We start from the raw sequence: 21,516 nt of genomic DNA, 5'->3' as shown, positions 1-21,516 counted from the left end.
ATACAAAATCTTCTTTTTGGCCCTTTATAGTCCAGAGCTCCCCTACCTCTCATCCTTTATTCTCTTCAGTCTAGTGACACTGGCTTTCTTGCTAGAATTTGAATAAGACCCTGTATCTCTTCTTAGTTCTGGGTAGTTTCTCTTGCTCTCCACATTGTCTGCCTAGAATGCTCTCCTTCATTTCTTCTTCCCAGCTTCCCTAGCTTTCTTCAAATACCAACTAAAACCCTATATAGAAAGCCTTTCCCTTTTAATTCTATTGACTTCTCTCTGTCAATTATTTCCCATTTGTCCTATATATAGCTTGTTTACATATATTTATTTTCTTCTTATCTCCCCCCATTAGACTGTGAACTTCTTGAGGGAAAGTATCCTTTTTGTATACATAATGTAGGCACAACAATATTTATTGACCAACTAATCAGTACTCTCTCAAATATTTAGAGATATAAAATTTTTCTTGAGGACTGTTTTAGGTGCATTTCAAAATTTTGTATGTTGTCTTGTTACCATTTTTTACAAAATTATTTATTCACTGACCCAGTCATTCCTTAGAATTATATTATTTAGTTTCAATTTAAATTCCCCTTTATTGGGGGCAGCTGAGTAGCTCAGTGGATTGAGAGCCAGGCCTAGAGTAGAGATAGGAGGTCCTAGGTTCAAATCTAGCCTCAGACACTTCCCAGCTGTGTGACCCTGGGCAAGCCACTTAACCCCCATTGCCTAGCCCTTACCACTCTTCTGCCTTGGAACCAATACACAGTACTGATCCCAAGACAGAAGGTAAGGGTTTAAAAAAAATAAATTCCCCTTTATTGATTTTAATTTTGATTGCCACTAAAGGATATGATTAATATTGTAGTTTTCCCAAAACATTTTGTAAGTTTTTATACTCTAATTTTTGTAATGGTATCATGAAGATGAACATGTATAGAGTTTCTTATAATTTTCATCTAACAATCACCTGGTGTCTATTATGTTTAACTAAAAAAAATTTCTATTAAGGTCAGGTCTTTGCCTTTTTTTTTTTGGTTAGATTTGTCTAGATCTGAAAAAGGCCCATTGAAGTTCCCAATAATTGTTGTTTTACTCCTTATTTCTCCCTGTATTTCACTTAATTATCATTTAAATATTTAGATTCTATGCCACTTGAGGCATATATATTTAGTATTGATAATGTTTCATCATCTATGTTGATTTTAAACACAGTTTAGTTTCACTGTTATCATTTTTAACCATGCCAATTTTTGTTGATGTCATGATTGAAATTCTGATTGCTACTCTTACTTTAAAAAATTCATTTGAGACAAAATAGATTTTACTTTAACCTTTTATTTTAATTCTATATCTTTATACCAAGCATTAAAAAATGTATTGTTGGACTTTGTACTTTACTTTTTGCACCTCCTTCACTGTATGTGTAAACGTATGCCCATGCTTCATGCCATTCACCTTCATAATTATGACTGTTAGATTTGTCTTTTTTTCCTGAAATATATCCTGTTATTTTTATTGTATTTCTTCTCTTTGTTGCCTATTCCCTATTATATTATTCCTCCTCTCCTGAGATATATGGAGAATAATTGATACAGTCAGTTTTCATAGAATTCTTCATAGCGAGACTTTAAGAACCAATGGTTAGCACCAAGTGCTTGTGAATGGTTTGGATGCTATGGCGTTTGGAGAGCAAGTGCATTACAATAAGTCTGGGTGTCTCCTAGTCCTGTAATTATAAGAAGACACGTATTTGACTCTACTTACTTGACACATAAAGCTTATCCTTTACTTTGGGAATCCATAGGCAAGTAGGCATTGATCCTGAGCTGCTTATTCAAAGAAATGCTGTGAATGACTTTTAATGTTTAAGACAGAACAAAGTTTTATGTACTGGGAAGGTTGTAGTTCTTTAATGAATATATATTTCATTTTCAGCTCATGTTAACTCTTCGTTCAGAAAGGAAGAATGTGCAAAGGGTTCTGAGGTCTGGTGTCAGAATTTCAAGACAGCATCTGAATGTGGGGCCGTTGAACACTGCCAACAGACTTTCTGGAGCAAGGCAACGGAGGTGAATGTGTTTCCTCAATCCTCATGATCTCTGAACTTTCCTAGATCTTTCTGGAGTAATTTAATGACTTGTATTAATCACTTAAATGTAGCACCTTCTGAGGGTCCAAGTAGATGTACAGACCTCAATGGTTGCCTGGTGGTCAGGACAGAAATCCTCACAGATTTCTTTTCTCTGATCTTTAAAGGGTAAACCCTTCTAAGGCCCGAGCTGAGCTGACTGCGATTAATTGGTGGAACTTCCTATCTTCAGCGATAGGGAGGGCAGAGACGGCAGAAAGGAGGCCAAGAGGTCTGGTCAACCTGTTACCGAGTCCACCCGTTTTAGGTCCCTTCACCTGCCTCCCTTCCCAGATAGCTTCTGTAGAGTGGTGTCTGAGTGCTCTAGAGGTCCTCTGCCACATGACTGAGAGGGAACTAGAAAGAGCACCTTCCCATAGGGCAGTGTTGGCGAACCTTTTCATTCAGTTTGCCCAATGGGCAAATTCAAGGTGTCCATGAGACCCCAAACTATGGGAGGGAGATGGGGAGGAAGTGCTTGCTTTGGGTAGCTGCATAGAGGGGTGGGGCATGCAAAAATTTCCCCCAGCACTAGGAAGAGGGGGAATGAAGCCGCTTCACCATTACTGCCGTAGGGGACTAGTGCCGCCATTACTCTTGGACTACTGCCAGAATGAGGGGACTGAACTGTGTGAAAAACCACCTAGAGACACCTGTAGTTGTCTTATTTTCCTGGAATGAGGATGGTGTGCTTTTCCCTTTCCCAGAGAAAGTCTTTGCTTCACAGCTCAGAGCTCTTTCTTTTTTAAACTCTTACCTTCTGCCTTGGAATAGATGCCAAATATCCATTCCAAGGCAGAAAGGAGCTAAGGGCTGGTCCACGGAAGTAAGAGACTTAAGAAAGCCTCTTTCTCTCCATCCTTGTTCAAGTTCACAGAAGGAAGGGCTGAGCTCATGAATCAAACCAGTCCTTCTGTGCATCCCAAGGGCAGGCTATAACTCCTGGGGCCAAGGAGACAGTAGTTGAGGAAGAGCATGGAGGGATAATTCTGTCTGAAACAATGGCTGGCTCAAGCAGTCAGAGATCACAGGGTTAGCTTTGTGAGTCTGTGATAGGATGACAGACTCTCTGCCTGCCTGTAATTCGATGTCCAAAAGGGTAGATGCTAAGCTAATGACCAGATGAAGCTGGGCTCGGCATGCTTGTGTGTGTTGGGGTGGGGCTCCCAAATATTTGCTCTGAAGCTAAAAATACCATTGTTGAATGTATTCAATTCTTCATTAAGGGCTTATTTAAGTCACTCATACTTTCCCTCTCAGAAATCTATCATGTGTGAAGCTTGTATGAATTTGATGAATTTAATTGGGAACTTTGTGGAAAATAGGCCAGAGGTAAGTAGGTTATTGCCTTTGTTTTGATTTTAATTAATTTCTTGTAAAACTCTTATGTTCTGTCTTAATATCAGGTCTAAGATAGAAGGGTGGCAAGGGTTAGGCAACTGGGGTTAAGGGACTTGCTCAGGGTCACATAGCTGGGAAGTATCTGAGGCCAGATGGGAACCCAGGACCTCCTATATCCAGACCTGGTGCTCTTCCACTGTGCTACCTAGTCGCCCCAGTTGCTTTTGTAACAAGAACTTATGAGACAGAGAAACAAGGGTCACAGAGTGCCATGAATTGATTGATGGTTTAACCAAGAGTGACTTTACCAGAACAATGAAGCCAATGCTTAAAGGAAGCTTGTTTCTCCCTGAAAATCACTACAATTATTGGGTTAACTAAGGGGCATCAGAGTCCATTTAGTCTATCTAGTACCTGATGTGGAGAATCTCCCTATAATATAACCAGCAAGGAAGGGCTCATCCCGCTCCTCTTTGAAAAGCAACTCACCACCTCTCAAGACAGTTTATTTGACTCGAGAATAGCTCTAATACTTGGGATGTTTTTTCTGACATCTAGACTGAAACTGATGGGCAGCTAGGTAGCTCAGTGGATAGAGTACCATGCCTGGAGGTCTGTTCAAATCTGGCCTTAGCTACCTCCTGTCTGTGTGACCCTGGGCAAGTCACTTAACCCCTACTGCCTAGCCTTTAGTGCTCTTCTGCCTGGTTCTAAGACAGAAGAGAAGGGTTTAAAAAAAAAAAAGAAAGGCTAAATTGGCCTCATGTGATTGAGGGAAAAGGGCACAGACAGAAGAAATGAAATACAAAAGGAGAAGATAAATTGACAAGATGGATGGAGGCATATCCAGCTAGAAAGAACAATACAGCCACAGTAGTAAGATCATTACTGAAAGAAATAATTGCTAGGTATGGCATTCCTGATACTATAGACTCGGATTGAGAGACTCATTTCACCTCTCAGATCCTACAAGGCGTATATAAGAACTTGGGTATAAAAAGCAGTCTGCATGATGTGTATAGACCTCAGAATTCAGTGCAAGTTGAATGAATGACCAAAGAATTGAAGACATCCATTGGAAAACTCTGTTCACAAACACACTTGAAATGGACAGATGTTTTTCCTTTAGCTTTATTTCAATTGAGAATAAGACCCAGAGGTAACTTTTGCTTCTGTCCTCGGTGGCCCCTCTTCTACAGGATGACTAAAGGAACTCTATTTTTGCAAATGCTGATGACTCACACTGGATTCCGGTGGAGAGACCTCTCTGCCTGATGTCGTCTGTGACCCAGACTCTCCCTATATTTCTAGTCTCCTCATGCTTTTTACTTCCCTGCACCCTCTCTGGGACCCTGTAGACCCTGGTCCATTTTCTGTCCTTCCCTCCATTTCTAGAGCCCGTGACTCTGCACTGGCTGTCTCCCCTGTCTGGAACACCGTTTTCTCTTCACCTCTGCCACTCGGTTTCTTTGGTTTCCTTCAGGATTCAGCTTAAATAGAGGCAGAGCTAAGATGGCAGAGTATCAGTAACCCAACTGACCTCCCAACCTACTTCTACCCTCTAGAGGCCACATAGAAAAAGTCAAATCCTTCCTTTTGTGAAGGAGCCATTCAAAGACACAAAAAGATGGCAGCCACCCAGCTGAACTCTCCACATCCCCCCCCCCCCCAACAACTTTAAAAATAACTCGTCTGATCAAATGTTAGAGTGGCAGAACCAACAAAAGGCCAGAGGAAGACATTTTTCTTTTCTCTTGCCTTTTTTAAACCCTTACCTTCTGTTTTAATTCTAAGACAGAAGAGCGGTAATGGTTAGGCAATGGGGGTTATGTGACTTGCCTAGGGTCACACAGCTGGGAAGTTTGTGAGGCCAGATTTGATCCAAAGTCCCAACACTCACTTCCCTGTTCTACTTAGGTGGTCCTTTCTCTCAGAATCGACAGTATAGTGTTTCCTTGACCAGCAGGGTTGCCAGAACAGACCTTTGCCTCATTTTCTTTGCCAACACAGTGCTTCGACCTTGGGTCAGTTCCCATTTGTGGGAAGCCTATATCGGCTGTGGGAGGAGGCCATGGGGTGTGCATTCGCTGGGGTGCATGCTGACCTCCGGAGCTGACCCCACCTTGTGCTTCTCCAAAGGAATTCAAGGAGATGTGCAGATATATTGGATTTTGTGCCAGAGAGAAGGAAACACCTCTGCAGGCCTCAGTCTCCGCTCATGCATCCGACACCAGAATGATCTCTGCGCTGGAGCCAGAGGAGGTAATCGGGACCTCTGTTCAGTGTCACCGTGACCTGCTGGGTCTTTTGTTGGTGCTTTATTAAACCCCTGCCTTTTGTCCTAGTAGCAATTCCAAGACAGAAGAGTAGCAAGGGCTAGGCAATGGGCATTAAGTGACTTGCTCAGGGTCACACAACTAGGAAATCTCTGAGGCCAGATCTGAATCCAGGACCTCCCATCTCCAGGCTTGTTACTCTATCTACTGTGCTCTCCAGCTGCCCCATTGGGTCTTTCTGGCACAGAGGGGGAAGCTTGTGATGGTGGGAGCAGGTCTTCTCTTCCTTGTTTGAGACACTCAAGTCTGAGAGATACTCAATTGTCTAACTAAACTAGCTACACTTAATTGCTCTGAGAATAGGAAGACTTCCTGGGGTTTCTTCTATGAAAAACTCGCCTTCCATGGCAGTGAGTCTCAGGGGAGAAACCTTGCGCATCGCTGAGGACAGCCTGGCCGGGCTCCCTGGCCTGGGTGCTTGTTTTCCCAGCAGCTTGGGTTTCCTGGTCTTGGTGCCTCTTCTACAGCTTCTGACTTACTTGTCTTAAATGAGGCCTTAGCTAGCATTAAGTATGGGCCAGCTCCATCTGGAACTGAATGAGGTGTTGACTGTTCCCTGAATGATCCCTCAGGGAGGCCAAAGGATCCTAGTTGCAGAGCTAGAAGGGACCTACGCCATCTAGTCCAACCCCCTCATTTTAGAGATGGAAAAACTGAGACCCAGCAAAGTGAAGGGATTTGCCTAAGGTCACTTAGGTAGATTTGAGGTGAGATTTGAACTCGGGTTCTCTGACTCCCCGAGTCAATGCTTTTTCTACACCTTCAAACAGATAGACCGTCAAATTCCAATTGGCCTATTACATTTACTTTTATATTCCAGTTATTTTAAAACAGTGCTATCTTTAAAACGCTGCTGTCGTTTCTTCTCCATTTTCCCAAATGTGTTGACTACACTTCCAGAACACTCTCTCCCTTCCTGCTCCCCATCTTCCTGCCCCAGGCACCCCACCCAACCAGCTGCCCCCCAAAGCAGGGTATGGTCTAAATGTAACCCCCTGTTGGAGAGAAGCCACAAGGGAGTGTTTGTGGTCCACAACTTACAGATGAGAGCCCTGAAGTCCGAAGCTTGAGCCACATGGTTCGTAAGAGCTGGCTCCGGCCTTTGGACCCCCCGAGCTCCACCACTTCCCCATGCATTCAGAACCAGGAGACCCCAGTCTTGAGTCTGAACTCGGCCTTCGCCTGTTGGGGGTCCCATGCCTAGCGCAGGCCCTAGCTGCGTGCACTGGGAGCAACCTCAGGGCAGGAGCGCTTCTGGAGAGCTCCAGGGACAGGCCGACGCCATCCCGCTGACCAGAGGTCCCCGTGTGCTCTCTTAACGGCAGAACTCGGTTCAGACGAGGGCCGATCCCACTTGTGAGCTGTGCCACTTCATTAGCAAAGAGATCGCCAATTCGCTGGATAACAAACAGACGACGGTACGTGTGCTCCGTGGTCCTCCCCTTCCCGCCATCTGCCCCCGTGGATGGAGTTCCCCCAGTGGGCCGGAAGTCCGGACCCTTCTCTGTTCTCTTCATTCCTGTCGATGAGGAGGAACCACTGTGTATTCCTGGGCTCCAGGCCCGGCTTTTTACATTCCCCTTTCCTTGGGCGTCCCAAGGACAGGCTTCCCTTGACCAGGATTTGGTTCCTAATTGAGGGGGACGAGGGTTCCTCCAGATGTGGGCACGGGGAGGGCGCAGGCGGGTGGATTCTTGGATATTCAGGGGGAAACTGAGTCCCAAGCCCTTTAAAACTGAGGAAGCTGCCTGAGCCAGCTCCAGCCTTCTCTGGTCCCGAGAGAGCTTCGGCCGGCCAGCTCTCACTTTACCCATGAGGACGCAGGCCTGACCAGGGAACTCGATAGAGCCAATGCTCTTCTATGGAGGCAGGCCGAATGAGACGGGCCTGCTGGGGGTCCTCCGCAGAGTTTGTCCTCCATCGTAGAGCACGGATAAGCCAAGGCCTAGCTCTTCGGCCCTCCTGTGCCTGGGGTGGCCACTTAGGCCGAGCATTCAGGGCTCCAAAGGAGGCTCAGAACACGCGGCGCTTGGCTCTTGCTTCCCTTCTCCCTCTCCCCTCCCTCCCCCCTCCCTCCCCAAATCTCCGAAGCCTTGCAAGCCGCAGCCTCAAGACGGGAGTCCATCAAACTGTGCCTTCTGGGCTGTAGGAGGACGTGCTTCACGCGGTCGAGAAAGTCTGCTCGGTCATTCCCAACTACGTGTACATGGCCGAGAGCTGCCGGGACTGGGTCAGCGCCTACGGCCGGAGCGTTGTTCATCTGCTCCTGGAGGAGACCGACCCGGACTTGGTGTGCGGCGCCCTGCGCGTGTGCCAGGGCCAAAGGTCAGCGCGTGCAGGTGAGGCCTGGGGAGCCCGCGGGGCCTCGGCCGGGGACTTGGGGGCCCTCCGGCCGCGTCTGCCCTCACCACGCGTCCCCTCTGTCTACAGCGAACGAGGCCAAGCTCAGGAGCGGGGCCTTCTGCGAGGTGTGCAAGATGTTCGATGGCTATCTGGACAGGAGCCTGGACAAGAACAGCACCCAGGCCATGATCCTCTCGGCCTTCCAGAAGGCGTGCGGCATGCTGCCAGAAGCGTACCGCAGCAAGGTAATGCCCAGGCCCGGAGCCCCCTCCAGCCTTTCTTCTCCAGCAGAGCCGCTGCTCTCCCGATCCATTCCCAAAGGGGACAGGACGGGAGGCTGCTCTGGGGTTTCTGGGCACCCTGTGAACCTCCCTCGGGCTAAGGGAGCACCGCCCTCTGCTCTGTCTGCCGCAGTGTGACGAGTTTGTGAAGGAGTACGAGCCCATCCTGATCGCAGCCTTGCATGAGGAGCTGGACCCCGCTTCTCTGTGTCTGGTGAGCCGGCCTGTTCTTGGGCACTCGGGCGGGCCGGCGGGCCGGCGGGCCTCTGGGCTCTGAGCCTCGCGGGAGGTGCCATCGTTGCCCTTTCCTCCTCCTGAGCTCTAGCCAACATCCCTCTCCCTGACGTGGACCTTGGAGGTTTCCTTAGAAACTAGGGAGGGAGCCAGGCAGGCCTGGGCCAAGGAACACCTTGTCTTCCCTGGAAATGATCCTTCTGTTCCTCACAAGGGGAGGAAGCCCGTGGGCCCAGCTGAGTCTGTGTTTTCTCCCATCTAGAAAATTGGAGCTTGCCCCAAAGAGGCTGCTGGGCCGCCGCTGAGAACCGAGCAGTGCATGTGGGGCCCGAGCTACTGGTGTAAGAGCATGGAGACGGCAGTTCTGTGCAACGTAAGTGCCACGCCGCCCATCCTCCGGGCCGCTGGAGAAGGGGCTCTTCCCTCGTGACTAGATTTGGGGGGGCTCCAGGTTCCTTTAGACTCCCGCTGGAGCTGCCTTAGCACGGGTGCGCTTATCTTTGCCTACTTTCCTTAGCGGGTGTTGGGAGGAAAATGGCTCCTGAAGCTATTGCAGAGCTGCGGGCCGAGGGAGAGCTAGTCTGCCCGGCAGAGGTGACCGTTGGAAGTGAGGCTCCTGGCGGAGCTCTTTTTCTTCTGGGACGTTTACTTTGGGGGCGTAGAGTAGGCAGAGCCGGGAGGCGTTTGATGGGGACACTTCCCTGTTCTTGGGGCGAGGTAGGAACAGGTGTTCTGTAGGGCGGGCTCGGTTTTCGTTGTGCTTCGGCCTCCATCCCGGTCAGCCCCAGCCTCCCGTCGCCTCTGGCAGACCTAACAAAGCCCCGGCCGCTTGACCGCCTGGCCTAGGAGGCCCTGGCCGGACCTGTGGTCCAAGGCTGCCCTCGTCTTACCCAGTAGGAGGCCCATCCAAGCGTAGGGCTTCCTTCCAGGCCGGTGGAGCTAGGCTGGCGACTCCGGACAGAAGAGCCGTGTGAGCTCTGCGTGGTTCTGGGACGTGGCCTGAGTGCGGGCCTGAGGCTCCATTTAGCCCTGCCATGTTTGGACGCAGACGGGGATGCTTCTCCTGGTCCAACCCTTGGCCCGAGGGGGATCTGGCCGGGTCCTTGGGGCACAGGGCTGGCCCAGGCAATCCCCAGGACCACAGGATGCTTCAGCGGCTGCCTGGACAGGCTCTGCTTGAGGGGCCAAGTACGGGCAGGAGAGACGAGGCCCCCTCGTCTTCTCCAGGCCGAGGTCCAGCTTACAGGAAGGGGAGGACCCTTGCTGGTGTCTAGCACGCCCTCCCGGCTCTCTTCCCAGACTGCAGGCTGGGAAGGCTGCGAGCCCGTCCTCGCTGGGGCTTTTGGCTCAGAGGATCTCTGAGAGGGGACGGATGCTCGTGTTCGCTCGGGCTCATGCTTCGGAGAGAGCTTGGTGACGAGCGGCTCCCGGGCACACAGTAGAATAGCCCCGGATTTTGAGTCAGGTGCCTGGGGGTCACGTCGTGGCTGCGCTACTTCCTCTCCGTGGTTCGGGGAGCCCCTTTGTGCCTTCTGGCAGATGGGAATGATGTTAATGTGCGGACTTTGCTAAGTGCTTCCCAGGGACGCCCTCAGCCTCCTGTAGACATGGGGCAGAGCAAGCTTCTTGCCAGGAAGAAAGCTTAGATCAGGCATTCTTAACCCGGATTCTTTTTTAACCCTTACTTTTTGTCCCATAACCACTCTAAGGCAGAAGGGCAAGGAGGAGGCAGAGGGGCGAAGCGCTTTGCTCGGGGTCACACCGCGAGGCAGTGTCTGAGGTCACATTTGAACCCAGGCCCTCCTGTCTCTAGGCCTGGTGCTTTATTCACTGTCGCCTAGGTGCCCCGTTACCTTCCGTCTTAGAGGCAGTACTAAGCATCCGATCCAGAGCAGAAGAGCAGCAAGGGCTCAGCAAATGGGGTTAAGTGGCTTGCCGGGGGTTGCACAAACAAGAAGTCAAATCTGAACCCAAGGCTTCCTGTATCCTGCCCTGACTCTACGGAGCCTTCTAGCTGCCCCATGTTAACTTCTGCAAAAAGTGCATTTTAAAGGAGCATCACTAGGTGGCCCAGTCGATGGGGTGCCGATCCTGCCGTCCGGAGGACTTGGGTTCAGACTTGACCTCAGATACTTCCTAGCTGTGTGACCCTGAGCTTAGTAGTGAGTCTCGGGGAAGGTAAGGGTTTAAAAAAGCCCCTTTTGTCTGCATGTCAGCACGCTGGGTGTCCTCTGTCATGCTTTGCACTTTGTGCATTAAGAACGTTATTCTGAGAAGGGCCAAAGGGGTCCGTGCCACTCCGCGCAGAAGGTGAGGGGTCTCCACACGAGGCCAGCGGCACCCGCTCTCGCCCTTGGCTTCCGTTGCTGAATGGCGGCCCCTACCAGGGCACCTGGGGAAATGTGTCCAGGCATCGGGGGCTCTGCCTGCCTCTCAAAGAGGAAAGAGGCTGGAAGCCCATTCCCATTCCCAGGCAGGTCGGCAGCCCTTTACTGAGTGTCGCTCCCTGAATGAGGCGGGACCTCTTTTGACCTCATCAGTCCCAAACTCTGGGGCCCCCCCACGGGGCTCTAAGTCCATTCTGAAATGGGCTACCGGCCCGTCTCATGAAGCACTTCCTGGTGGGACCCTGGGCTGCCTGCCGGCTTGTGTGGGTGGAATCTTGGGGGTCCCTTGGGGAGGGGAAGTGGTTTGGGGTGAATGGCTTTGGGAATCCTTGTTCTCTCTTTCTCCTAGGCTGTGGACCATTGCAAGAATCACAAATGGAAATAGAGAAGAGCCCTCGTCTCTTGCATCCTCTGCCCGATTTGTATGTTTGGGGGAAGGGGCGCACAGACCCCACGTTTGTTCTTTCTGTTTTTAAGGGAGCCCCACGTCCTCCTCCTCCTCCTCCTCCTCCTCCTCCTCTGTTCCATTTGCCATTGTTCCCCTGGGTCCCAGAGGACGTTTCCCCCTCTAACCTAGGCGAATGACGGCTGTGTGTGCGTCACGGACCTGAGGCTGGGTGGGACGGCGGAGACAGATGTGGGGGAGGTGGCATGTGGGAGCCTGTGGCCAGGGACGTCGGAAGTGTGGGCCCCACAGAGCTGTGCCTAGACGGGGGCTTCCAACTTATTGGCGGTTAGCCGTGTTCCAATGGATCTGAGGAGGCTTTTATTAGGGGCCCATGAAAGGCAGAGTTTTGTTCTCAAGGGCAGGAATTCAGAGCCTTTTTGGGGTTTCTAAACTGGTTTTCCCTTGATGAGCCCAAGTCTCGTCCCTGGTGGCTTAGGAGGCAGAGGAGGCGAGGCAGGCGAGGCTTTGGATTTGCTCTAGCTAGAGGGAGGCCGCCTGGCTCTGAATTCACTTTCTTGGAACACCCCCTTCCTTCGTGATAGTTTCCTCCTGTTTTCCATATCTTTGTCATGCATTTCTGGGACTTGGGGCAGTGAGATCCAAGGTCACTAGGGCTGCTTACAGGATGGGCTGCGGCCCAGGCCATGGGAGGGACCTTTGGGGAATCCCTTCTTCTCTGACACCTTGACTTCATGGAGCAGCCTTCGGTGCTTGCTGAGTTCCAGGACAAGGAGTCCTTCTCTTCGAATTCTGCTTGAATGGTAGGGAGCACTCTGGGCCCATATGGCACTGCTTTGACCCCTTCTTAGAAGCCCCCCTTAGCGTCAGCATTTCTTTACAGCAATGCAGGGGACACCACTCTGCATGTCTTGCTTCCTAGTAGAAAAGTGACTCCGCTCAACCGCTGAGCCCCGAAGCAGGCTGGGAGGCGATTCCTGCCCCCTCTGTTCTACTACAGAATACCCTAATACTGAGGATTTTGGCAGGATTTGTTTTTGCTTGAACACTTTTTATGATTCTCAATAAAAGTTCTGCTCTGCTAGAGTCTCGCCGGTGATCATTGGGCTGTCACAGGGACGTGGGAATAAGGGAATGGCACCAGCCCGGGGAGGGCCCCAATGGAGAAGTGTCGCCGCCCCTCCCCCCTCCCCCAGTGGGCTCCCCCTCGCCACCCCCCCGCCCACCGCCCAAGACTGCGCAGGTGAGATGTACCAGATCCAGAGTGTATTTTCTGGTTCCTTTGTTTAAACAGACCATTCCAAAAACTTCCAACATCGACTACTAAGAAATGAAAGGGAGGGGTGGCGGGGAAGGGAGGGACAAAGGAACTGGGGAACGTACACGACAACACTCGACATTCAGAACCTGGGAACCTCGGCTGTTTCGGTTGGCTGCGTGTTGAGTGGGCCTCCGCGGGGCCTCCTTTCCTTTTCCAGGGCTGGGGCGGCGGGGCAGACGCTGCTGCCCTCGTGTGCATGGATTCATGGATGGGCTAAAAAGCAGGAAGACTCGAACTAATATTAAGGTGCTAGGATGGGGAGGGAGGGAGGCAGGGAGGTCAAACCAGCTTTCAGGGCAGTCACTGCTTCTCTCCCCTGGGGCCCCCTCCCCGGAGGGGGGGATGGATACAGCCTGAGCTGGGGGAGAGGGCAGCCAAAGCCTGGAGCTTCTTGTCCTTGTCCTCATCCTCGCGGAAGTTGTTTCAAGTCTTGGGCCCCCAGGAGTCAAGGCCAAGCTCCCCGGCGTCCTCCATAGAGGCTAATAGATCTGTTTGATTTTCTTAAAAAAATAACAAATTTTATGAATGTAAAGATCCGATGCTGAATGAGCGTCTGGTAAAGTAAGGAGTCTGGAGAGGTCGATCCGGGCCGGGAGGTTGTTCCAGGCACACCGAGCCACAAGCCCGCCTCCCCCTGGCCCCCCCCGCGGCTAGGAGAAGGGGGGCCGTGGCCCCTGCGCTCTGGGCTGACCTCTTGGCGCAGTCTTGGGAGCTGCTGCCCGCTCCCAGGCCGGGCCTGATGCCCTCACACCAGCGAATACATACACGCGTAGTCATAACTCTGTGATCTCCAGCGGGCTCTCCATGATCACCTCGCGCATCTTGTGCATGGGGGTGGATTTGGCGGACTCCGTGCGGGCGTTGCGCTCGTTGTAGGCCCCCGCCTCGGCCGTCAGCGTCTCCAGGGACCGGCCCAGGACTTTCTGATCGTCCTCTGGGAGGCTGTTGAGGTCGGCGGCCAGGAGGGTGCCCGTGCTCCCGTGCACCACGTGGATGCCGTCCGGCCCCTTGAGCTCAATGGGCTGCTTGTGGCGGAAGCGCAGACTGCCCTGGCCCAGGCTCCGGTCGGCCACTTCCTCTTCCAGCTCCGTCTGGATCAGCTGCAAGAGGCATCGTGGTGTTATTGGTTGTTAAAGCCTCACCTTCCATCTTAGAGGCCAGACTGAGGGTCACTTCCCAGGCAGAAGAGCGCTAAGGGCTGGAGGGAACACACCTGCCCGGGCCACACTGTTGGACCTGTCTGAGGCCCCCCTTAAAGTGAGGACCTGCCACCTCTGGGCCTGGCTGCCCCGAGTCACGGAATTATTGCTCGGGTCCTCCAGAAGCCACTTCTGGCAATCAGCTGCTCGAGCAAGCGTTGCAGGGTCCGGGGACACCTTCCCGGACCGCCGCGGCCGCTCCCCCTCCCCATTCCGTGCCCATCTCCCCGTTTTCCCCACTGAAAGAACACAAGTTAGCCACCCAGCCAGTCCCCCAGCAGCACAAAGGCAGAAAGGACAGGCCCTGTGCTAGGAGAAGAGCCAAGGAGACACACGGCATCCCCACACGTGGGGCACCACACGCAGCTGACCGCCATGCTACCTCTGAGATGGAGGAATGGCAAGATGTGGCTTTTTGCATCATACGTTGGGCAAACAGTTTTTTGAGTCGTAGGTAATCCTCCAAGACCACCTTCAGCAGCGAGCCCTGAGAGAGGGAACAGTATGGAACCCCTTCCCTTCCCCAGAGGCCCTCGGCACTGCCCCCACGGGGGAGGAGAGGCGCTCTCTTCTGTCAAGAGGGACTAGGGAGTGAGCTCCAGGGCACAAGGGGCGATTCAGGCCTGAATTGAGGCCAGGAATGGATGGAGAGGCTGCTGTGGTACTGCCTAGCTCACCCAACGAAAGGCTTGAGCCGCGGCTACTCTTCCAGGAGCCTGAGGTTCCTAGGGGTGGGTGGGCCTGCCCGGAGCCCCCTCATTCTCTCAGGGTCCAAAGCCAGCCATTGGGACAGCCCCGAGGTCCTGGCCTCTGTCTAGGCGGAGCCTGGGTGTATCCCCATCAGGGCCAAAGCTGGACAGTAGCATCGAGAATGGCGGGATGAGGGCTTGATGAATAGAGAGGCAACTGGGCTGATCGGGGATGGGAGACTGGATTAGAGAGAAGAGGCAACTAGTATTTGAGGTTCTCCATTAATTCTTTGTTCTAGTCTATTCATAGGTTACTTCGGTGACTTGAGTCACAGAGTTATACTGGGGCTGGGAGCGGGTCAAGAGAGGCTGAGGCTCCCTCCTCTCCCTAGACGGGCACCCCATTTCCCATCGAGGCCCTCAAAGTCAAGTGCAATGGGCCCATAGACTCTCACCTTAATGGGCCCCTCCCGAATGATCTGGCCCAGCTTGGCGATGTTGTCATACTCCTGGATGGCAGCCCGCAGGTAGCGGTCATCCTCTGGCTTAACAGCTGATGGTTCTCTCCCAAATGTCCCCTGAGGATGAGATGGAGTTAAAAGGAAGCAAAGAGAGAGCAAAGTCCCTTTGAAGATGATTAGGCTTCGCCAAAACATCCCCACTTAATCCACTTGAGATTGTCCCAGTCCCTTAGGCATTTGGCCAAGCATGTGGGCAGAAGTGACCACGGGAGTTGGTCAGTGAATTCCCAAAGGCAGGAGAACCTCATGGAGTTGGGCCTGGGAGCAGAGGCCCTTGGGGACCTGGGCCTGTTATGGATCTTGGGAGAGGTGGCAAGGCTGAGGGGTCCTAGGGTCTGGTGGAAGGGACAGCAGGTCAGGGAGGGTCAAGGACTCACATGCGTGCGGGCAGGGCTGTTCCACAGGTCTGTGATCTCACTGAGGTTCTCCGGCAGGTCATCTTCATGCTCAGCCTGGGCAGCTAACTCTAGGTTCCGGCAGAATGGGTCCAGCCACACAGGGTTAGCCCTGTAGGGAGGGGGCACAGAGCTGGCTCTGGGCCACACGAGACTGGACCCTGTTAGCCTTGCCCACCCAGCCTTATGAGCTAACTTCAGTTCCTTTGACTATCCCTGCTAACTAGTTAGTGTGACCAGAACTGGCTTATCAGGGAAGCCTTCCTGAAGAAGCTGAGGCTTGAATCTCCCAGGATTGAAGGAGGACAGGTTCCAATGGTGTTCTAAGGAGCTCTGGGTTCCTTTTAGCTTAGCTCACTCAACTGTAAGCATGTCACACTCCCTGGCTCTTTGGGCTTCTCATGGAACTTTTGCAGAAGGGGTTGGAGAGAAGCAAAGAGGCCCTTCAGGATTTGCTTTCAAGTCCATGGTTCAGTTGTGGGGATGGGTGCTCCTAGTCATTACAGCCAGGATTCTAGCCCTGAGAGGGTGATGAGAAGGTCCATTTGGCTCTTGAATATAGCAGCTGACTCTGGTGATGCCAGGTGGCTCCTTCCCTCCCCCACCACACGTAGACACACTCACCCATCAAAGGAGTACTTGTTGGTATTGGGCATGTCCATGATGTCTATAAAGCCTCGGTTCCCTGGTAGAAGAAGGGAATGGGAGGGAGGGGGGAATTGGAGAGACCATTCAGGAGGTCTAGGGTCATAACACACCTTCCATGGGGATATAAGTTTGGGATCTCCAAGTCCCCAAGGGATGATGGGGAAGAAGACGACATTTCATTGGCCACAGGCCCTTCAGGGATGGACGGACTTTGGTTTCTCTCTTTCATTGTGGCCTCTCAAGACCAGAAAGCCTGTGGCAACCACTCACCTGTGGAGCCAGCCACAATGGCTTTGAGTTTCCTCTTGTGTCTGGGGAGAAGCAGAGAAAGTATGACTAAGGAGAGAGGCCTGGAGCCAAGATAAGGCTGGAGAGGGAGACTGGAGTTGGGATATGAATGGACTTTCTCTTGATCTGGCCCCAAATCAAACCAGCTACAGACTGAAAGACCCAAAAAGGAAAGCCTGAAATCCCAAGTGAGCCTTCAAAAGGACCTCTACACTGAGTATATTATTAAAGGCTGGGCTGGGGCTTGGGTCCTGGGTCCTGGGCGCCATGGAGTGCCCAGCCTGAGTGGGGCACTGAGGCAGCATCAAATGGCATCTGCAGAGTTGGGTTGATGGGAATAGGAGAGGAGGGAGAAGGGTTCTGGTGGAGGGGTTCAGGGAACCACGTCACTTACACAGTCCTGTAGTACCAGTTCATGAGAATGAAGAGCATGGCAGCCAGGAAGAGAAGGATGGCCAGAATGATAATCGCCATCTGGAAGGGGAACCAATAGGGGAGCTTCCAGGAGGTTCACCTAGTGAGGCCCTCCTATTCCCGGGGTAAATAGGAGCACCCCATGGAGCTCTCCTCAGAGCATTCTGATGTGAGGCCACAGCTTCTGCTCATGGTGAAGGGCCCAGGTTGTTGAGTCCTTGGATGATGCATCTCAAGATGGGTGCTACTCACTGGGGATTGGAGCACCCACATCTTTAAGCCATCCCTACTCTAGAGGAAAGTATAGGCCACTTGTCAGGTGCCCAAATACCACTGGAAAAATCTGATCTCCTATGGAAGACTCCCAGGGACTCACTGTTCCTTGTTCTTATACCTACCTGCAAGTTCGACATGTCCTCAGGAAGCCGGGGAGTGATGGCAGGCTGGACATCCAGCACATTATAGTTTCGGAAGAGGTTCCTCAACTGCTCCTTGTTTTCATCAATCATTTGGATTACCCTAGAAGCGGAGGAGGGGAGACAGAGCTCTTGGTATCCTCTCTCCCCCTTCTACCTAAGAGGCTATTGATTAGAAGGCAAGTCCATTCCCAGAACCTGGAACATTCTTGCTCCTCTATCAGTTCTCAAAATGGATTCAAATTCTGCCTTCTTCAGGAAGCCTTCCTGGGTTAAGCCAATCAGCCCTTAAGTATACCGTACAATTGTTGATAGTGCTTCTTTATAGACATCTCTTCCTTCAGGATAGTAACTGCCCAAGAGAAGCGATGGCGCCTCAAGAGGGTCCTTGTGTCCCTCTGTATCCCTTCCCAGAGTGCTCAGCTCATGGGATGGATTGACTCCCCACTCACCGATCTACATCCAAGATTCGATTGGTGTCTCTATTCACTACGTGAATGAGTAGCTCCGTCTGGGCAAAATTTACCCGGCCTCTCTGGTCCACGTGGAACTGGGGTAGGAGAGGAAAGGGGGCATGAAAATGGCACCCTTGGGCAGGGGGCACAAGCAAGAAAGCCAATTTCCAATCTTCTGGAGCTCTCTCCTCAACCCACTCCCTTCTTCCCTGCATTCCCCATTCCCTTCTTTTCCCTCCTGAATCATCATAATAAGAGCTAGCATTTATATTGTGCTTTAAGGTTTGCTACACATTTTTACAAATTTTATTTTATTTTGTCCTCTTAATAATGCTGAGAGGTAATTGGTATCATTATCATCCCCATTGTACTGATGGGGAAACTGAGGCTAGAAGTGTCCAGAGTCACCTGGCTAGTAAGAATCTTGAGGCAAGATTTGAACTTAATCCAGCGTTCTAGAAATTCATGGGTACACCCCACTATCTCCTCTCCTCTGCCTTCTACTTTCATGTCTCCTTCCCTGTCCTGGGGGCAGCAGCAGCTCTGAGAGGGCAGGGTGGTCCTGGGCCCTTTAGAAGCTGGACAGAAATGGCATCAGCCTCAGAATAATGTGCCTTGGAGTTCTGACTTCCTTGGTTCTCAGCCTGCTCTTATTTGGTCCCCTTGGCTCGGAAACACCCAGTGCCCCATTTCCCTCTGGCCTCGATTCCATTTCCCAGCATTTCTCTGCCTCTAGTCCTTCTCCCTCCTCCTGCCCATGGCCTCCGTACTTGAACATCATCAGTGTTGACAATGGCACCAGTGATATTGGAAAGCAGGAGGATGAACTCTTCCTCAAAGCCTCGCACCCGGTCAGGGATCTCATTGATAATGATCTTGACCCTCTGGTCATCACGCAGGATATAGATGCCCACAATGGCAGTATCATTGTGACCAGCCAGGTCCAGAGCTATGATGTCCACCACAAAATAGCCAGGACTGTAGACCATGAAGAGGTCAAACGTTCTCAGGATTCCATCAACGCTTCCTGAATGAGGAAAGAGGCAAAGAAGGTGTTGAAAAGCAGAGAGCATGGGGGCAGCTATGTGGCTCAGTGGATGGAGAGGCAGGCCTAGAGCTGGGAGGTGCTGAGTTCAAATTTGACCACAGACACTAGCAATGTGATCACTTAACCTCCATTGCCTAGCCCTTACCATGCTTTTGTCTTAGAACCAATACACAATACTGATTCTAAGGAGATTTAGGGAGGGAAGGGGAGAGGGAGAGGGAGAGAGGGAGAGAGGGAGAGAGAGAGAGAGAGAGAGAGAGAGAGAGAGAGAGAGAGAGAGAGAGAGAGAGAGAGAGAGAGAGAGAGAGAGAGAGAGAGAGAGAGAGAGAGAGAGAGAGAGAGAGAGAGAGAGAGAGAGAGAGGAGAGAGAGAGGGAGGGAGGGAGGGAGGGAGGGAGGGAGAGACAGAGAGAGAGACAGAGAGAGAGACAGAGAGATTCCCTGCTTTATGGATAAAATACTTGGTCCAGATACATAAATGGCTGCTCCTTAAGTTAAAGCCAATGGGTCAATGTAGATTGTTACTGAACTGTTACAAGTCTGGCAAAGAATCCCCAACCTCAGATATCTCGTTTAAAAGCGTGGCTCTGATTGAACACAGGTTAAGGCTCTTCCCTTCCATTTCCTGGGTTTAGAACATGGTTCCTCCACAAAGGGAGGTGCAGTGAATTGCTTGGAAAGCAAAGCGAAAGCCACACCACAATGAAAAGATGAGCTGATCTCTTCCTAGAATCCCAAAGCTGGAAGCTAAGGAAATGTCCACTTTTGGGGAATAGCTAAATACATTATGGCACAGGAATATAACTGAATATTATTATGCCATAAGAAATGATGAATAGAGTTTCAGAGAAAATTGAGAAGACCTTCATGAACTTCAGTGATCTGAGGAGACCCTGGAGAAGAAATGATACAGTGTGAATAATATAAAAAACCCCAAACAAACTTGAAAGCCTTTAGAGCTCTGATCATCACCATGGTAAACCACGAGGAGTGGGGATTACTGGTGGAACACACCACTTCCTTCTTGCCAAAGAGGTGATGGACTTAAAACGAAGCAACACTGGTAAACGTGGCCAATATGCAAACATTTTCTTAGATTATATTTATTGCTCACTGGGGTCTTATTTTTAATTTAAAAAATTGCTCAGTGTAGGGGGAACAATGGGAGGGAAATATAACAAATGTTTGTCCCAAAAAAATGTGCACTGAAAGAAAATTCCCTGCAAGGGGACTGGAGGGGGCAGAACCGACTGGGCATCTCCTACAAGTCCTCTGGCTCAGATGACAGGACCACTCAGGTTCCTTGTTTATCATCTCCCCCTGGTGGTTAACATGTACATACTTAGGATACAGTCCCACTCTTGTACATCCCTGCCCATCTTCCCCACCCAGACACACACACATACATTTACAATATGGTTTCAAGCATAAGCAAATTTATAATCCGGATCTTTATTTTGTGGTACTCCAAACAATATGTGCTCAAATGCATAGGGAGAAAGATTGGGTTTGGAATTAAGACAGACCTGGGTCTGAATCTCACCTCACCACCCTTACTAGCTACTGTGGCTATAGGAAGGCCACTGGATTTTTCTGACTCTGTTTCCTCATCTGTAAAATGGGTATAGTAATACCTGTGGCACCTGCCTCACAAATATACTTTATATACCGCATATATTATCTCCGTAGGTTGGGTGAAGATCAGGGACAGCTAGGTGGCTTAGTGGATTGAGAACAAGGGCTAGAGATGGTGGGTCCTGGGTTCAAATGTGGCCTTAGACACTTCCTAGCTGAGTGACCCTGGGCAAATCACTTAACCCCCATTGCCTGGCCCTTACTGATCTGTCTTGGAAATAATACACAGTATTGACTTCAAAACAGAAGGTAAGGGTTAAAAAAAGGAATGGGTGAAGAATCTAGTGAGACGATGATGCGATATGATTTGCAAATCTTAAAATGTTAACTAATGTCAGTTATGCATTCAGGGAGAGACACACACGTACCTATACATGCGTGCATATATAGATATGCCTACTTCCCACTCCTGCTCCATAACTAGGCTTCCCTGGAAAACTATCGAGTTTTCCTCCCTTTCTTTTCCCATTCTCAGTTAGGACGTCATGCCTGTGGGGCTCTGAGTGAGAAGCCGGAGTCTGCTGGGTGAAATTTCTCTTCCATGAGATGTGTTTGGAGGCCTCCCTTCCTCCCCCTGTACTTAGGACAGTTGGGCTCTTACCCATGGTAAAGACCTGGCCCACATCTTCAGAGTCATTGGAGTGCTCTCGGAAGTAATGGATGGCCAGGATGCTATAGAACACCAGGCTGTTATTGCCAATGTCATCATCTGTAGCCAACACCTGGATGAGTTCTGATCCCACCTTAGCATCAGTGGCCACCCCTGTGGGAAACAGTCAGTGAGTTGGGAAGGGCCAAATGGGTTTGGGTGGACTCCGATCTCATGTCTTTCCCATTTTCCTTCAAGACTCCCATGCCTCTCCCATGCCTCTCCTTTCCTCTTGGACCCTCAAATCCTTGCTGAGTCATTGCAATGGCTAACGATGGTTAGTCCTCCTAGGGCATATCTTTGGTGAACCTCAAGGACGAGACTCCCTGGAGACTTAGCTCATGGATTCTCTCTTTAGGGACTCCCCAGCCAGCCAGAGATGGGAC

General features: G+C 51.0%; 2 protein-coding genes across 4 annotated transcripts in view; one reads left to right on the top strand and one right to left on the bottom strand.

Moving 5' to 3' along the window:
- The window catches only part of LOC103099262 (prosaposin-like), a 30,299-nt gene extending 17,760 nt beyond the window's left edge, over positions 1 to 12,539 (top strand). Inside the window, exons 2-10 of one of the 2 annotated variants that reach the window (XM_007505636.3) lie at positions 1,933 to 2,066; positions 3,386 to 3,457; positions 5,606 to 5,728; positions 7,128 to 7,220; positions 7,952 to 8,141; positions 8,233 to 8,390; positions 8,560 to 8,640; positions 8,923 to 9,033; positions 11,397 to 12,539. In XM_007505636.3, the coding sequence (XP_007505698.2) occupies positions 1,933 to 2,066; positions 3,386 to 3,457; positions 5,606 to 5,728; positions 7,128 to 7,220; positions 7,952 to 8,141; positions 8,233 to 8,390; positions 8,560 to 8,640; positions 8,923 to 9,033; positions 11,397 to 11,432 (998 nt within the window). In that variant the 3' untranslated portion in view covers positions 11,433 to 12,539. The remainder of the gene's footprint in view (positions 1 to 1,932; positions 2,067 to 3,385; positions 3,458 to 5,605; positions 5,729 to 7,127; positions 7,221 to 7,951; positions 8,142 to 8,232; positions 8,391 to 8,559; positions 8,641 to 8,922; positions 9,034 to 11,396) is intronic. The other variant, XM_007505637.3, reaches the window with a different exon arrangement.
- Positions 12,540 to 12,700: 161 nt separating this feature from the next.
- Positions 12,701 to 21,516, bottom strand: part of CDH23 (cadherin related 23) — a 655,553-nt gene continuing 646,737 nt past the window's right edge. The window contains exons 58-68 of one of the 2 annotated variants that reach the window (XM_056799301.1): positions 21,083 to 21,244; positions 18,570 to 18,826; positions 17,797 to 17,894; positions 17,327 to 17,447; positions 16,909 to 16,988; positions 16,497 to 16,537; positions 16,203 to 16,263; positions 15,561 to 15,690; positions 15,118 to 15,240; positions 14,356 to 14,460; positions 12,701 to 13,874 (exon numbers count right to left, since the gene is read on the bottom strand). In XM_056799301.1, coding sequence (XP_056655279.1) covers positions 13,548 to 13,874; positions 14,356 to 14,460; positions 15,118 to 15,240; positions 15,561 to 15,690; positions 16,203 to 16,263; positions 16,497 to 16,537; positions 16,909 to 16,988; positions 17,327 to 17,447; positions 17,797 to 17,894; positions 18,570 to 18,826; positions 21,083 to 21,244 — 1,505 coding nt within the window. In that variant the 3' untranslated portion in view covers positions 12,701 to 13,547. The remainder of the gene's footprint in view (positions 13,875 to 14,355; positions 14,461 to 15,117; positions 15,241 to 15,560; positions 15,691 to 16,202; positions 16,264 to 16,496; positions 16,538 to 16,908; positions 16,989 to 17,326; positions 17,448 to 17,796; positions 17,895 to 18,569; positions 18,827 to 21,082; positions 21,245 to 21,516) is intronic. The other variant, XM_056799300.1, reaches the window with a different exon arrangement.

Source organism: Monodelphis domestica, chromosome 1, assembly GCF_027887165.1.
Source record: "Monodelphis domestica isolate mMonDom1 chromosome 1, mMonDom1.pri, whole genome shotgun sequence".
Classification (NCBI taxonomy): domain Eukaryota; kingdom Metazoa; phylum Chordata; class Mammalia; order Didelphimorphia; family Didelphidae; genus Monodelphis; species Monodelphis domestica.
The sequence above is the reverse complement of the archived record's forward strand: the minus strand, read 5'-3'. Positions and strand labels throughout refer to the sequence as shown.